The sequence below is a fragment of the Brassica napus genome, chromosome A5, assembly GCF_020379485.1.
Source record: "Brassica napus cultivar Da-Ae chromosome A5, Da-Ae, whole genome shotgun sequence".
Lineage (NCBI taxonomy): Eukaryota > Viridiplantae > Streptophyta > Magnoliopsida > Brassicales > Brassicaceae > Brassica > Brassica napus.
Genome location: NC_063438.1, coordinates 3,455,152 through 3,471,511, shown reverse-complemented (window position 1 = coordinate 3,471,511; position 16,360 = coordinate 3,455,152). Strand labels below are relative to the sequence as shown.

Genomic DNA, 16,360 nt, shown 5'->3' with positions numbered 1-16,360 from the left:
TTTGATTGATGGATCACAAACTTTGGATGTACTGAGTTTGTCCAATACATATGTATATGTCTACTTCTGGCATGTATTATTAAACGTCTCCATGTGATTAACATTTTAAAAAAAAATCTTTTACCAATCCCTGTTATCCTTTCCTATTCTCTAATGATGCTTTCCGAAATAAAGATTCACCGCAGTAAAAAACAGATAAAGAATCATGAAGCTATAAAGATGGCCATCGAAATATGTATATAAGTTTTGAAGTAGTAATTAAGAATCTCCTTAGGCCAATGCAGAGGTAAACTAATACGTTAAGTACGTATCAACACATTACTATAATTGATTTAATAGGGTTTCATTATTATTGGTGCAGTTATTTATTGATCCAAGCAAGTTATTTACAGTTATAGGTGCAGAGGGAAAGAAAGGTCAGCGACTGAGATTTGCTTTGATGCATTTAAATCCATCTTTTTTGACTAAACATTTAAATCCATCTTTCTCTACTCTTTTACGTTCCGACTTTCCTTCCTTTTTAAAACCTCTATTATTTTGATTTTGTGTTTTTATATCAAATGGTAATAACGCCAAATACTTATGCGATATGTTTTGAAAGATTCAGTTTTGTTTTGTTAATAACCCCACTTTCCATCTATGAAAACTTCAGTTGCCTTGCTAACGCCGATGTTGTAAAGGTGTTAAGGGTCCATGAGGTTAAACTTTGAAGTTCTAGTTCGTACTACTCGAGAAAGATGATTTACACTCAAAACTGATAATTATCAAGAATTATTGTTTTATTTGAATACTACTTGTTTTATCTGATGAAGATTTTTATGAATAGCCTCTGCTATTGATTTGAAAAACAGAGAGCTGAGAGAAATTTGTCTTCGGTTGTAGAAGATCAACGACATGGCCTTTGAAAGATGAAAAAGAAATCGATTTTGCTTTTTTGTTTTAACATGACTCTGATACAATGACAAATTATAGTTTGTGATCAAAAGTTCTTATGTTTTATTGATAAAACGATGAATAGAATTGTAAAACCCAAAGCCAAAGGAAAATAGGAAAACCTAACGATAACACTTATCTAAAACTATAACCTATCGTAAATTTAATAGTAATTATCTCTAATATGATCAGTTTTTTTTTTCATCTGAATACTAGTAGTTTTAAGTTATATGGTTTCATGCTATATGAAAATATTATAATTTATGTTAATAGTATATCATAACCACAATAGCAAATAATACCAACCTAACTTATTCAAAATCACTTAGATTTTCTGTGACTTTAACAATCGTGGCAAATAGCGAAATAATCTTGCCCTCTCCTTGCTCGACTTAAACTAACAAGGCATTCCTTTAAAATTTCATAACCTGTATGAATTTTGTTTACTTTATAGTGTATGATTAATAGATAGATGCGTTTATTTTTAGACAGACAATTTCCCTAGCGATTAAACAAAAACGGTAGCGGTTGGTCGATCGAGGCACCACAAGGCCCCGGGCAATACCCCGACTGCCACAACTCTCTGCATCTTCTTCTAATTTTATATTTTTATATCAGAAAAGAAGACAAAAACAAACAAATAATTATCATTTCTTTATTTTTATTTTTGTTGATGGACATATGCTTCTAAATATCCATTATAAATACGGAATCCCAACACTTCTTTTTCCCTTGCTGACTCAAATCTCCGAACTCCTAGAAAATCTCCAAATTTCCAAGTTAGTTTTTCTTAATCGTTCAAATTCCTCACAGTTCTTCAATTTCCAAGAAACAAACAAGAAAAATAATATCAGCATCACTTTGCTTGGTGTGAGATCACACAAAGCAAATCAATCTTTGCATCATCAATGGCATCAACAGGCCTGACTCGATCGGGAAGTGCGCCGCAGTTCCATCTAGACGAGAAGTGGAAGCTTGCCAAGAAAGACAGTTTAAGCGGCGGCGCGGCGAGGATCACACGCTCCTCCTCCACGTCTTCTATCCCCATGAACGGCGGCAAGAAGACACACAAACAGGGGAGATGCGCTTTTACAAGGAAGTGCGCGAGTTTGGTCAAAGAACAGAGAGCTCGTTTCTACATCATGCGTCGATGCGTGATCATGCTTGTCTGCTGGAGAGATAATTACTCAGATTCTTGAAAAACCAAACACCAATCTCTCTCTGTGTTTCTTCATCTCTCTGTTGTGAAACAGAAGTAGATAGATCATATACGCAGGTGTACATATGCTATTTTGGTTTCTGCTTCTTTAGATCAAATCTAGATTTGTAACTTTTATGCGAGTTCTTGAAAGAGGAGTGTGCGCTCAAGATCAGTTTTAATCAGTGTGAATAAGTTTTCAATATAAATTATTGAATTAGATTCTTCTTGTGACGATTAGTTTGGTCTTTCTTTGAATCTTCTTCATGTTCATTAATGATGTGTACTGTGATGATGTTGACGATGAATGTGGCGTTTATCTCTCTCTCTCTAGAGTCTAGTGGTAAACAGAGAGAGAAAAAAAGATTCCATTGGAACTGTTACAATTAAGCTATGTGTGGATCTTGTGTACTTAGTCTGACAAAGTGATTAGTTTTTTCTCTTTTTTCCTTTTATTAATGTAATTATTAATCAGTTTATAATATTTTTTGTCAGTTATGATCATAACTAGTAAATTGAAATAGTTAAAGTTGCAGACAACCTCTCTTGTTTTTGCCTAATGATATAATCTTCTGTTGAATTGTTTTGTTAACCATGTTCATATTCTAGTGAGACGAAGCCCAAATTAGACTTGTTCAAGAAATTCGAATGTGTTAAATATGATTACGACTTCCTTTTCAAAATATTTTAATAAAGTTGGTGATATATCTAATTTAACAGAATGATGATAGTATTATTTATTTTTATGTAAAAACTACATTTATTCATTTCTCAAAAAAACTACATTTATTCTATCTTTAGTTTCACATTTTCACAAAATTTAGTTTGTAGATTTATTTTTGATTGAATAAACTAGTTCAAATATCTATGTGTTTCGTTTTGAAATCAACTTACAGCCAGAAGGTCAAATATCTTAGTAATCAAACATCGATTGCTATTTCAATCACAAGCTTCAACTCTCCAATGGATCCTAGTCAAGAAAGAAACAAGCTTGTTTTAACCAGCCCAGTAACCTTAATCTCTATGGTTAAGTTTACACAAACCTCCTCTTGTCAGGGCCGAGAGAGATCGTTTTCCATTTCCTCCTTTTCAAAGGAGAGATTTATTTCACCAAAATCCCTCTTTGTAAGAGGTGACACTCTCCCGATATTCAAAACCGGGAAAATTTATGAATTTCCAAACCGTTTGCTATCTTGTGTGAAGGCTCGTTTGGGGCCGGTAGATGCAACAATGCTCATCCTGATGAGAGTCGAGGTCTTGGCAAGTGTTGCGACGTCACATGCTATTGTGACTAATCATGTGTTATTTGTGGATTTTGAAGTGCGGTTTGAGTCTTTTATAGATTGGATCGTTTGTGGCAGCTTCGATTTCTTATATAACATTTTATCAAACTTGTATAAGTTTGTGTCTCTATCCTTGTATCCTATTGAACTATATGTCTGGGATTTAGCTTTTGAATTTGCGTGTCGTGGTTTGTACGATGTTGCTTTTGCTCTTGTAACCGTTAAAATTTATCAATGAAAACTTTGTGCGCACAAAAAAAAAAAAACTAGTTCAAATAAATAACGGCATTTAAAAAAGATGTTAATTTCATTTATTTTGGGTAGTTAGTTTTCTCGTGAAACGTGATTTAGTAATCAGAGAAAAAAATCTGAATTAACTAAATAATTAATACTTCACATGCAAAACTAACAGCTGGGGTTTTCTCGTAGTTTCTTACCATGGGCATCTCTGAATTGCCAGAGATTTCATATGCATCTGACTCCTTTAATACTACTTTATACTATTTTTGTATGCATGCTTTAACCTATATGGCTATATGGTGATAAAATAGTGTATATATAATTTGTGTCGCCATACTAGTTTTATATTCCAACCTGAACCAGTTACTCAATTTGTAGAATTTTTTTTTACTCGGGAGTCTCGGACCTGTTTATTTCATTAGTAAATTACTAAATTTACTGGTAATTGTTTGAGACTGTAAGTCTCTAACTACATATGACCAAATCAGTAGTCGATGTAAGTCTGTCCATTTACAACGGAACTTGCCACTTTAGGCTATTGGAATTTATCAAAAGATTCATGGTAAAATATCGATTGAACAATATTGATATGACTGTTAAGGTATCTATAGAAACGTAGTACTACAGATTATTTCGGCAATTATTTGCTCAAAAGTCAAAACTATAACTGTTAGTCTTACGAATACACGAGCTACTCCAGAAATACAATTTTTTAAAAAAAATTATTTAATGACGAAATCAATACTATTAAATTAGGAACATGCCCAATTAATAATAGTTGAGTCCAATTTATAATTTAAATAATACATTCCTTTTTAATATAACTACAAAGAAAATAAAATGTAACTACCACTTTATTTGCTAAATAATTGGCGGCCACCACCACAAAATGTAACCACCACTTTTTTAAATAAAAATACGAATAGGTAATAATATATAACGTCAGTTTTTTGATTTGTTACCTAATAATATGGACCATATAAAATCTAATCTATAGTAACGTCAGTTTTTTTATTTTGTAACTTCCATCCTAAATTCTCGGTACAAACACATATATTACGGACAGTTTTTGTTTTCGAAAAAAATATATTACCTACAGTGTTATATATATATATATATATATATATATATCAACAAACATTCTTCTTTTTGGGTTTATATCAAACGTGGTTTGATCCTAAGCTTTTTTTAATCATCACTCCATGAATTTAAGTGGAATAAATTTTGAGTATTGAATAATTTTAAATGGACATCTAATAATAACATTATATATGAAATCAAATCATGAAAATTTGATGAAAATATATAATTTTATCTATTTAATTGCTAAACAAAATTGTAACTATACTTTCTTTTTTTTTAAATAATAATTAACCACTATTTAGGAATAAAGTTCAAAATTAATGAATGAAATGACTATGACATAATTGTATAGTTATGCAACATCAAAAATTCAATACCTCAAAATCTTTTACTAATACTTTTTTTAAAAAATATTATACACAAAAATATAAATTAAAATTTTATAACATATAAGAAAAAATGCAGAAAATGTAACATATTTTCATAAAAAACAAAAAAATAGAAACCAACATTATACCCACACTTGAAGCACGGATTAAGATCTAAAATAGACAAATACAATTACAAAAAAACGGATATATGTGTATATAATTACAAAGAAACGAATGTATGCCGGTGGATCAACCTTTAAATTACTATTATTTCATAACATATATTTTTATTGATTACATAAAAAAACACAAATATAGTTACAAAAACACACAAATATGAAAATTAAAGTTTTTAAAGAAAAATTAAAAAAAAAGGTATTTCCGCCCTTTGAAGGGCGGATCAGAATCTAGTTCAGAAGTTAAAACTAAACACTAGAGTGATTATATTATATATCATATCTGTTGCAAATCCAAACAAAAAAAAGTTTTAACCGAGAATAAAGTTAATAACCTTTTGTTTTTATTTGATTATATATATAACAAAAAAAATTCTTGATGCTTCTTGGTTGAACGCCAAAGACCAACATATAGAAATAAACATCATGGATCCTTTATGTAAAGTCAAAATATAATTATAGTATGGAATCGAAATTGTATTTTATTAGCAATTGCCAGCCACAGCGCAACTGAAGCTCTTATTTGGTGCTAAGCATCTATCTCTTGGAATTAAACTACAATGATTTTTTTTTGATCAAAACAAAAAACTACAATGATTTTATGTTCGTGATAGATTCATAGTAGATATTTGATGAGTTTAATACAGAAAATATACCCAAACAAATACAGTATAGCAACTTTTAGATATACATTCAAGATTTACTCATGAAACTAGTAGAAAAACAAGATATCAATCGAAGGAATATTCTCAAAGCTGCTGAATTGGCCAAGAAGGCAAGAATACTAGAACACAATCTCAACATCTTGTAAATCTCCTGAAATTCTGTGTATTAATCACCCCACTCACTCAAATATAAAAACATAAGATTAAAAATACAAATTACACATTGTCTTAATTATTGATCTCTTTTCATACCAACTGTACTTTGAACAGTAAAACATAGTTATTGTTTTTAAGTTTATTTTGAAAATTGGATCTCATCATCAGTGACCATGATTGTTTTTATTTAGATCTACTTCTTCGGTTTATTTGGCAATGATTATGTAGATCAAATTTATAGCATGTCAACACTTTTCACCATGTCGTCGCCACTACTACCATTTCTGGAGACCTCCTGAATAAAAGTCTAAAAATTTCATATATCATTGCATTATCACACTCTCCATCTATGGGGGCAGTGTGTATGTTGTTTGTTTTCCTATAACATTGATGTTCTGAGAACATTATCCAACGAGAACTGGGAAGAGAATTAACTTAGAGAAAAGGCGGGCTAGTGATGGTTGATTTAACGGGATTTTGGGTTTTTTTTTGGGAGGCTATTTTACAAAGTGGTCAATTTCTCTTTTAACAGTTTTCAAGTGTTATTCTATGCAAACATATTGTTTTTGGATCAACTTGCAAACATATCTCAAGTGTTGTTCTATGCAATATTTTGCTAGATATATCACATATACATGTAAACAACTGTTTTTTCAAAAGAAATTCCATTAGGTGGAGATCAAGAGGAAATATAAAAAATATAAAATTGGCAAATAAAAGCATATATTAGTAGTCATCCCCACAAATCCAAAGGATCTTTGTTTAATGATTGTAAAATGTTTGATTGTTCATTAGCATGCTTAATTTGGATTATTATTATAGACATATCCGGAGTTCCGGACAATTTCATTGACTTACCTTTACTTTATTCTTTCGTGGCCGTTCTGTATAGTTTTATTTAATCAACAATTATTGAGGATTGTTAATTTACTATTCTATTATCTCTTCTCATATCCAAAACTAATGAAAAGTGTCACTAGTGCGCGGTTTTCTTCGAACGACAACAATTGTATATGTTGTTTTCTTTGTACCGACTACGAAGTAGGAAATGTTAGTATGTTACTCCATTGCATATAAACTCGAGTTATATCAAATGGTATTATAATTAACTTACATGATATGGAATATAGGACACAAACTGTAGTTATTTTTCCCTGGTTATAATTGTTTCTTCTTTTTTTTTGTGTATAATCATCCATAAGTTGTGACTAACTTCTTTAGAGCCATTAGCTAGCCATTTTTCCCCATGCAGCAGTCACGTGAAGAGACGAACAATTGCGACTTTGTGAGGTAGGCTTTATATATAAATTCTGCAAAGTCTTTTATATAATTATCAAGAATATAACCCATTTACATAGTTACATGAGAAGAAATTATGATAAATGTCACGTGTTGCCTCCAAAAATAACTACCATATATTGACCATCGGATTCAGCATATTTTATTCTATCTATTCGATCGTAGTAATAAAGCTACCAGTAAATGTAGTATTTGGTCACTTATGTGTAATTAACCATATTAATAAATACAAACTATTTTAACCGAGTTGACGGGGTCTAAATTGGTTATATGAGTTTTTTTTCGTTATCTTATACATAAAAGAAGGCCGAAGGCCAATATGAAGCTCTAGAAGGAGGGTAACCTCTATCCAAAATAACTATTTGAAACAAATACAAAAACGTAACGAAAATAGGCATTAGGGTCCATGTTTGGTCAACAATCACATCCGTGACACGCAAACGTGAACAATAATAGTAGAGACAAATGATCCAAATGATGAGAATACATACTTATGTATGACCACAATGAATACATTATCTAACTATACTAAAGAGCGGTACGTATTGCCAAAGTCACGAGTATTTAGACAAAAGCAGAAGTATACCACACAGTTTTTGAGTCTTTATAAAATAATCGAGTTCAAGAAAGAGACACATCGCCAGAAACTAGTTCAAGAAGAGACATATTACTAAAAAGAATGTGATCACTGATAAGTTAGACGGGTACAAGAAGAGACATAGACTTCTATTATTGATTGCTATAGGTTCTTTTCTAGTAGTATAGTATGTTATCATCATCAATTCTGTTGCGATTTGTTATTGCTAATTTTCCGAACAATGAAATCATTATTGCTAAGATCATCGACAAAACAGGTCTAATGGCAAACATGCAAATAGATGTGACATGTGTATGCATGGACATATATGAGTCCACATATTTTTTTATCTCTTTTAATGTGAGACAAAAAAATAAAAGTAGGTACCGATATGATCGAAGAAACTCCAAGCTTCAAAGAATCTAAACAAGTTTATAAAACAATTTTATCAAAAAAAAAAGTTTATAAAACAAAATAATGGATAGCTTTTGGGAGGGGGGAGGGATTTTATGGGTCTTTGGTAGCATCACATGAACAAATATGGAAACCCACCAGCATATGGCATGACTTACGTCTCCTTTGATATGCTTTGTCTTTTGATGTACCCCTTGTAGCATGTCTACACAATTATAATAGTATAAAGTTCAAAAACAAAGATAAAATAAAGGAGACCTCTCAACAATTATAAACTGAAATTAAGACTTCAAATAAACTGAAATTCGAAGATAATACTAAATATGTTTTAAGTTTTATTTATTTGGAAAAGACAATTATTGAAAGGATTGGGGGGACCTCCAAGTAGAGTCTTCAACGACATAGGCAAAGACCAATCCTATAATATTCGACATAATCCTAACTTATTTCATATTCCTATTAATTGGATCAATCGTTTTCAATCACAACATCATGATGGGTATGCCTACACATCAATATTCAGAATACCAATGGAATTTCTCTTCGTTTCATTTTATGGAAGGATAAGATTACGATAAACTGATACAAAATATAAATTGAATTTTGGAATATTGATTTTTTCCCAAGAAAAACCACCTTCTTGTTCCTTGCAAATTCTAAATAAAACCGAAATTATGGAGCAAATTGTGATTGTAGATATATAAATACAATGTTCACCAATATTAAAAATCAAAATTTAAAACATTAGTACCATTCTAGGGTGGTGGCGTATTGAAAAACAGTAACAAACTCTTTTAAAAATGAATTGCTCTAATGGGTAACGCACCACTCTTCACCATGTGGCACTTGATAGTCTCATCAGTGATTGGAGAATAGATTGGAGATCATCTTTTACATTGTTCAATGTTCAGACATCCGTTGCATGCATCAAGCTGCACATGAACTGCTCTGCCCCTATTATAGGCTAGCTTCAGGCCCAAAATTTATTGGCTTTCCAGAAAAAGTACCTAAGACTGTAACATCTCTAGACATCAACCAGCGAAAAGACCATGTTTCATTTTCCTTTTTTTTTTGAATATAAATGTTTCACTTTTTATTTCTCTAATATAAGACAGTGTTACCATTTGAACAGTCCATAACAACATTTGTTGGCTGATATTAACTCAATCTTATTTTAAGTAGTTACACTTTTTATTGTCAACAACTTAACATCACCGAGATTAATAAAAGCTACAAATATTTAAAGTTATTTCCAGTTAAATTCATGTGCATGTAAATTATAGGTACACTACTACATTTCATTCGTTAGGAAGTAGTGTTATATTGGATTGAGAGAATATAATATGATGAAATTGGGGAACTAATACATTGCTTGATCCATCTTGTATAGCCCCAACGATTATTGGGTCACAAGGCCTACTAAAACAAAAACGATTTGGGCCGAAGAGGGCCCTGAGCATGGGTTCTATCACGCGCCAAAAGTATTTAAATAAATTATAATTTCGATATAAAATGTATTTTAACTAGTATCCAACTATCCCCACAAAAAGCTCTACGAAACAATTCATATATAAAGCACAGCAAAAAGAATATGTATACTATACTATAAATAGATGTATATGGTCTAGTGGAATCCTATATCACACAGGTTATCAATTTCGCGATCTGAGCCGTTGACTAGCTTGATCACATCTAACGTCAGCACCAAATCCAACCCTTGATTTAGCAAGATCAAACTCCATCCACACGTTCTGTTGATGATGATGACCAATCACAAACGCTTCTACTCCCAAAAGATCGGAGTTCCCAAATGTGAAGCAATACACCTGATCTTTTCCTCTCAACCCAGCTCCGTTTACTCGGTACAACAGCTTCTGACCCGACACGCTCATCTCCGCCCCACGAAACATTAAACTAACAACGGGCAACCTCGAGAAATTGGGCCGGGTCAACGGCCCAACCCGGTAACAGAGGTCCATTGTCCCTTGGAACACAAAATTTGGATCTTCTACAACTTTGAGAACCGCCTTGGTTTGCGCCATAAACTCGGTTTTCAAGGCGGAGTAAACCGGACCCATCAGGAACGTGAATTGTGTACCGGAATCCACCATCGTCTGACCTGCCCCGGTATGGTCCGGTACGAACATTGATTTAGGTAGAGACAGCAACTTTGACCCGACCCGGATTCCTTCTAACTGGACCGTGTAAGCGACCCGGTCGAAATACGGTAACGGCGTCGTTTCACTAACCAAAGGCGTGTACTGGATAGGACCGGGCCACGAGGAACTCGCGTCACCAAGAAGCAGAATACCGGAGGAGTCTGAACCGGATATGCAATAAGAGAATTTAGAGAAACCCAGCTGGTTAACAAACGATAAAGAGCCCCGGTTCATTCCCATTAAACCGGTTGTTTTAGCGTCCTCCTCCGAATCAGAGCTTAAACCCGAGTCCATGCACCCGAATATAGTTCCGGGTCGGGCTGAGGATCCGATTACGAATGTCTCGTGAGCTAAGCTGCCTTCTAGTGAGGTAGCGTCGGCGTAGGAGACTGCCACGTGGCATAGATGGGTCTTCGAGTCACATGAAGCGGGTATGGGCAAGTCCCGGGTCCGGGTCCTGCAAATAGGCGAGGAGCAAGGTATAGGCGAGTAAGAAGAGGACGAAACCGGGTTAAACACGGATCCTAAGTTGGGAGCTTTCTTGCAGTGAAGCCATGAAAGCTCGCTTCCTGTGTCAAGAACCATCGAGATGTTTTGCGGTGGAGAGCCCACGGAGAGAGAAACGGTGAGAGTGACGTTATGTCTGAAAGAAAGCTTGTCTGAAGAAGACTGTGGAACATTCTTGGTTTTGAGAGAGAAGACTAGTGGTTCTTGATTTGGAGAAGATATCTTGCAGAACGTGAGAGGAAAAATAAGAAGCAAAATTGAAATTTGAAGCGATAAATTTGAAAGAGATGATGATGATGATGATGAAGCCATCATGTCTTTACTAAGTTTGTTACGTGCTTTGCCATCTTTAAATACAATATTGTGTGTTTTATTCTCTCTTGACTACGCTTTCCCGGTTCGTTTCGGTTTAGTCTAATCATTCCGAGCCAAAAAGAAAAAAACTTTGAATTTTAGGTGAAAAACTTTAACGTCTAAACAATAGTTTTAGTAGCTAGTCAAATCATAACCAGACTACTTGGATAACTACAAAAATACTTTTCAGAAAACATAATTTTGTCTCGTCCTATCCTAACAAAAATCCTTCCACAAAGATCATTAGGGTCTTGTGTTGTCCATTTCAGTTGAATGTTATTAGGGTTTATTGGAGAGAGCCAAGTCTCAAACAAAAAAGACAAGTTAGTGGACGAGTAGTTCTTTTTGGCTGTGTCTTTTGGTTTCTGTTTAGTCTCTGTAGCTCACATCAACTTTGTTCCTGCTTTCTTCGTGTTCCCACTTTCTACGGGACCTTTGTTTTTATTTAATTTTTTTCTTTCTGTTTTTGGCTGAATTTTATTATTTTCTTGTATCATTTTTACTATAATTAAATAAAAAAGGAGATATCGTGTAAAGTTTTATTTTTAAATTCAATAACCGACTTCACGGAAAACAAACATATCAAAAACTAAAAAATGGTCGGATTGTTCCTTTTGTTCATCTTTTAAGACCACTATAGTCTAGCAAAGGTGTTAATGACAAAAAGCAAATGTTTCCTGCCTTATATTATGACTTTTTGATTAGTAGTATTTTGTTACCATACGTGAAAAAATGCCGTCTAAGAGCATCTCCAAAGGCACTCTATTTTTTCCTCTATAATTTACACTAAAATAGAGTAACTCTATTATAGAGTTAAATTTTCTCCAATGGTTCACTCTATAATAGAGTTACTCTATAATAGAGTGAAATATAGAGTAATCCTATTTTTTTACTCCAAATATAGAGTGAAAAAACAAGAATACTCTATATTTCACTCTATTATAGAGTAACTCTATTATAGAGTGAACCATTGAAGCAAATTCAACTCTATAATAGAGTTACTCTATTTGTGAAATATTAGAGGAAATTATAAAGTGCTACCATTCAATTCGACCTCAGAAAGATTGACGTTAAAAAGATAGGATGACACAAGAACTGTGTAATTGTGTGTTTGATTTGGTCTGTTCCCATCACATGAATTTGAAAACAAAGTTTAAATTTTTGTCTCTTCACATTCTATCTCATTTCTTCCCATCATATACTGTCTCGTCTTTGTTTCCCATCACCTAACCGACCGTCGTATACGTAATGCATGCACTGAATATTCAAAATGATCTAAATAAAATATTTTTAAGATAAATATTTACCTTTAATATAAAATTGGAGATTACCTCCCCAATAGCACGTCAAACCAAGTCCTGCTAGCCTTCTAGTATATTTTAGGGAAAACGAAAGTTAAATTATTTTATTGTAATTTAGCAAAGTTTGTCAAAGTTGGCGAAAGGTGGATATGAAATCGATCAGAAAGTTTGTCAATGTGTGCTGGAGGCAACCCATTCCTAAGTTATTCCCAATGCTCAACAACTCTTTCCTGTTGTGTTACCAAATAACTTAACGTCCTTTTCTTTCAACCATGTACCAACAAAAATAGTTTGGTGTTAGGACAATGGGTCTCAACAAATACGATTATAGAGTTACAGCTGCGACGTGGATATTTTAGTTGTCAAAATCACACATAAATCAAAATTGATTCCAAGGTGTTGACAAATACCTACTTAAATAATTTAAACATTTGTAGGAGATATGAATGACGCCTCGTGCATTAAATGTTGCCATTTTTTTCCTCAGGGTGATTGGCTATGAATTATGAACCAAGCTAATCATGTGAATGACTGAAGAAACTTTATGGAAGATGAGTTTTGTGACAAAAAAAAAAAGGAAGATGAGTTAGTCTCCACCAAAACAGAACTTGGATGGGATGGTTATCATGCTACTATGCTAGCGCACCATCAATATCTTCTAGTCATGGGCGTGCACTGTTCTGGCTATGATCTCTTTTAAACAAATAATATGCATCTTTAATTTTTGGAATATAATATATGTTGTAGATTTTTCTTAGGGTAAATGGGTAATGGTAGTAGGATTCAATTTCACAGTAGCTGGTTTTGCACCCAACTTAAGACTCTTGGGATTGGGCTACACATCTATTATCTTCTTAAAGAACCACTTATAGTTGTAAACTTGCATTTACTTTAGTTGGTTACAAGCCTGTATATTGAAGTCGTGTGGATGTAGGATGTTCAAGGTTAGTTTTGATATAGACCCGTTTAGTTGAATTTTCGTTTGATTTGCATGCCATTTGCAAGGCTAACCTTGATATAGACCCGTTTGTCACATAAGTATTGTAAATTATGATAAATATGTATTATTTCAATTAATTTATCGTCAATAATTTAGTGGTTATCCTATTTCAGTATTTTTGTGATATTAAAGGTCTACAGAATTAGTAATATTCAAACAATCGTCGAAAAACCAAAGCCAAGAAAAATTCTAAAAAGGAATTGATAGTCAATTTGGGAATAAATGCGTTATTTGTATTCTTATGTATTTTCCGTGGCAAGGCCAGACCATTGCGTATGGGGACCAGCTCTCTTAACCATATAACCTTGCGTGTAGACTTGTAGCATTATGGTATGTTAAGATTTTTGGAAGTCATCCAAGATTTAGTCGTGAGTGTGAAAGTGATCGAAGAAGATCAATACGTTACGACTCTGTGAACTGGTGTGTCCCATTTACTCATTAGGCTGCCAATTGACTCTTTCTGAGTCTATTATTTCGATTAGCGTGTACATGTATGTTTGTTTAGTAAACTTCTGCTAATGTACTGTGAATTCAGCATCCAATTTTAGTGAATCTTATGTGTGCGCTATAGTGCTAGGCAGGGCTCATTGTGAGGTCAGGTTGAGCAAGCGCATGCTTTATTAAGCATCTTGTTAGACAAAAGAGAAATTTATCTATGTGTCCTATATTGACAATCATAGCAAATAATGATATATGTCAAGAACATGTCTCTCCATACCTTTCTGATAATAATCGACCCAAACTATCTTAAAACAGTAAAAAAAAAGCTATAAACAAAACAAACTAAAATCTGATTTTATAATTAAACGCTAAAACGTTCGCCCTAGCTCTCTCCCAGGCACAGACATCGAGGCGCCGTTTCGTTCGTCGTTTCCCGACGCCGGTGGAGTCGAGGCTCGCCGGCGTCGCCTTTATTCTTCATCTTCTTCACCTCTGTTCATCCTCTGCTCCTCCTCTGTTTCCTACTTCGTTGTTATCAAGCTCTCGTCTCTGTTTCGTACCGGTATGTGTCTCTTCTCCAAGGAGATCCGGTCACCTTGCTCAAGCTTCACCTCGTCTCGCCTTCACCGCAACCTTGACGACTCTGTGACCTCACGCTCCAGAGTTGTGTGCCAAGAAGTTTTAAAGATGATTTTCATAAGCTCCAATATTGAGCTTCAGATCTATGGCCTCAAGCTTGTCTCCCTCCGCACGTACAAATGTACCGGATCTACTCAGTCCGTGGGTGAGCTCACCGGATCTGTTCGGCTTTCTCCTGTCGCCACCATTCCTCGTCTTACCGTCGCCACCGCTCCTCCTCTCACCGTGGATGCTGAACTTACAAGATCTGGTCGGCTCTTCTCCACCGCATCTCCATCTCCCCCGACTGAAACGACTTCACCACCGTGGGTCTATCGCCTTCCTTACTTAGAAAGAGTAACCATCAGCCGTGTGCTCGTTCCTCCGCCGCACTGTGTCTTCGCTTCACCAAACCGGAAAGAAGCTCCGAGAATCCATCTCGCACGGGAACTTGACTGTCCCGATGGGATTAAACCTCCACCACCTGATGCTCAGCGCCCATCACCCAATGCTGACTCACGCTCTATCAAGTTCTTTAAGTTTGTTGACTCGTCCGCTCTGTCATCAAGCTCCATTATTTTCAGAGTCACCGTTAAGGTGAAGGCGATTTCTGTGTCGGATTTGTCTACGGGCTTGCGGTTTAGCTTAGGTTTCAGGGAGAGCTATGGGTATCGATACGGTAATATCGGAGTCCTCCCTCTCAGCCTGACCTCAGCTCCCATCTCCCCGTTGAGTATCAGTTTTAATTATCTCAATAGGAGTCTCTTTTTACTCTGGAATAAGGATGTTGTGCTCTCTTTAATGCTCTTTTTACCTCAGTTTGAGGATGTTGCAGGTTCTGTGGGTTTCTTTATGAAACTCTATTTACCTCAGTATGAGGATATTACACTGTGGTGTACCAGTTTCTTACCCAAGTATGAGGTTATTTGGACATTTGCCTTTGTGGTTTTGGTTTCAATTATTTCAGGTTTACTCAGCTGGCAGTGGTGGTCTTCTTCACAGCTTTCAGATTTCATAAAGCATGGCTTTGTTGTCTCTGTGTTTGTAGCTGTAAGGTCCCCAGCTGTTCATGTTAAAATCCTTTCGACTGATTTGGTGAATGGAATGTGGTTTAAAGCTTTTAAATTTGGAGGTTTTGGGTGGTCTATCTATGGAAAAGGAGAAGCCCGTGACTCCCAAGGCTCCTCTATCAGTTTGAGCGCAGGTTCGTCCCTTGCCAACGAAGCTGGAAAAATGATTAAAACTCTTCAATCAGCAAAGACTTGTAGACTCTCAAGTCTTCAGTTAATTTTGGACTCTATTGTCCTTTCCTCTGCCATGCGTTCATGGCTGGACATGATTAAGATCACAGGTCTTCTTTTCAGAAACCTTGTCACTCTTTTCACTTCACTATCTTGTACTTTTAATCAATGCGCAGCCACTTGTTTTGCTGTTACTTTCACAATGAGTGTTGTATCCAAACTATGTTCTTTGATTACTCAGTTTTGAGTTTATGAAAGGAAATCGTTGACAAAAAAAAAAAAATCTTTATTTGATGCAATCTGATTTTCGGAAAAAATTGAAAGTACTTATTTAAATCACACTC

At 34.5% G+C, this 16,360-nt stretch overlaps 2 protein-coding genes across 2 annotated transcripts; one reads left to right on the top strand and one right to left on the bottom strand.

Annotated features, from left to right (window-relative positions):
* The first annotated feature begins 1,350 nt into the window (after positions 1–1,350).
* LOC106451016 (small polypeptide DEVIL 11-like) lies at positions 1,351–2,358 on the top strand. The gene has a single exon (XM_013892866.3). The coding sequence runs from the start codon at positions 1,842–1,844 to the stop codon at positions 2,130–2,132; it is 291 nt and encodes a 96-aa protein (XP_013748320.1). The 5' UTR covers positions 1,351–1,841; the 3' UTR covers positions 2,133–2,358.
* A 7,503-nt stretch (positions 2,359–9,861) lies between these two features.
* LOC106454668 (aspartic proteinase PCS1-like) lies at positions 9,862–11,418 on the bottom strand. The gene has a single exon (XM_048780486.1). It carries the CDS (start codon positions 11,374–11,376, stop codon positions 10,048–10,050), a length of 1,329 nt encoding a protein of 442 aa, XP_048636443.1. The 5' UTR covers positions 11,377–11,418; the 3' UTR covers positions 9,862–10,047.
* Between the last annotated feature and the right edge of the window lie 4,942 nt (positions 11,419–16,360).

What these genes read in the sequence shown, in the direction of transcription:
- LOC106451016 (XM_013892866.3), top strand. Translation starts at nt 1,842, where the DNA reads ATGGCATCAACAGGCCTGACTCGATCGGGAAGTGCGCCGCAGTTCCAT.
- LOC106454668 (XM_048780486.1), bottom strand. Translation starts at nt 11,376, where the DNA reads ATGATGGCTTCATCATCATCATCATCATCTCTTTCAAATTTATCGCTT.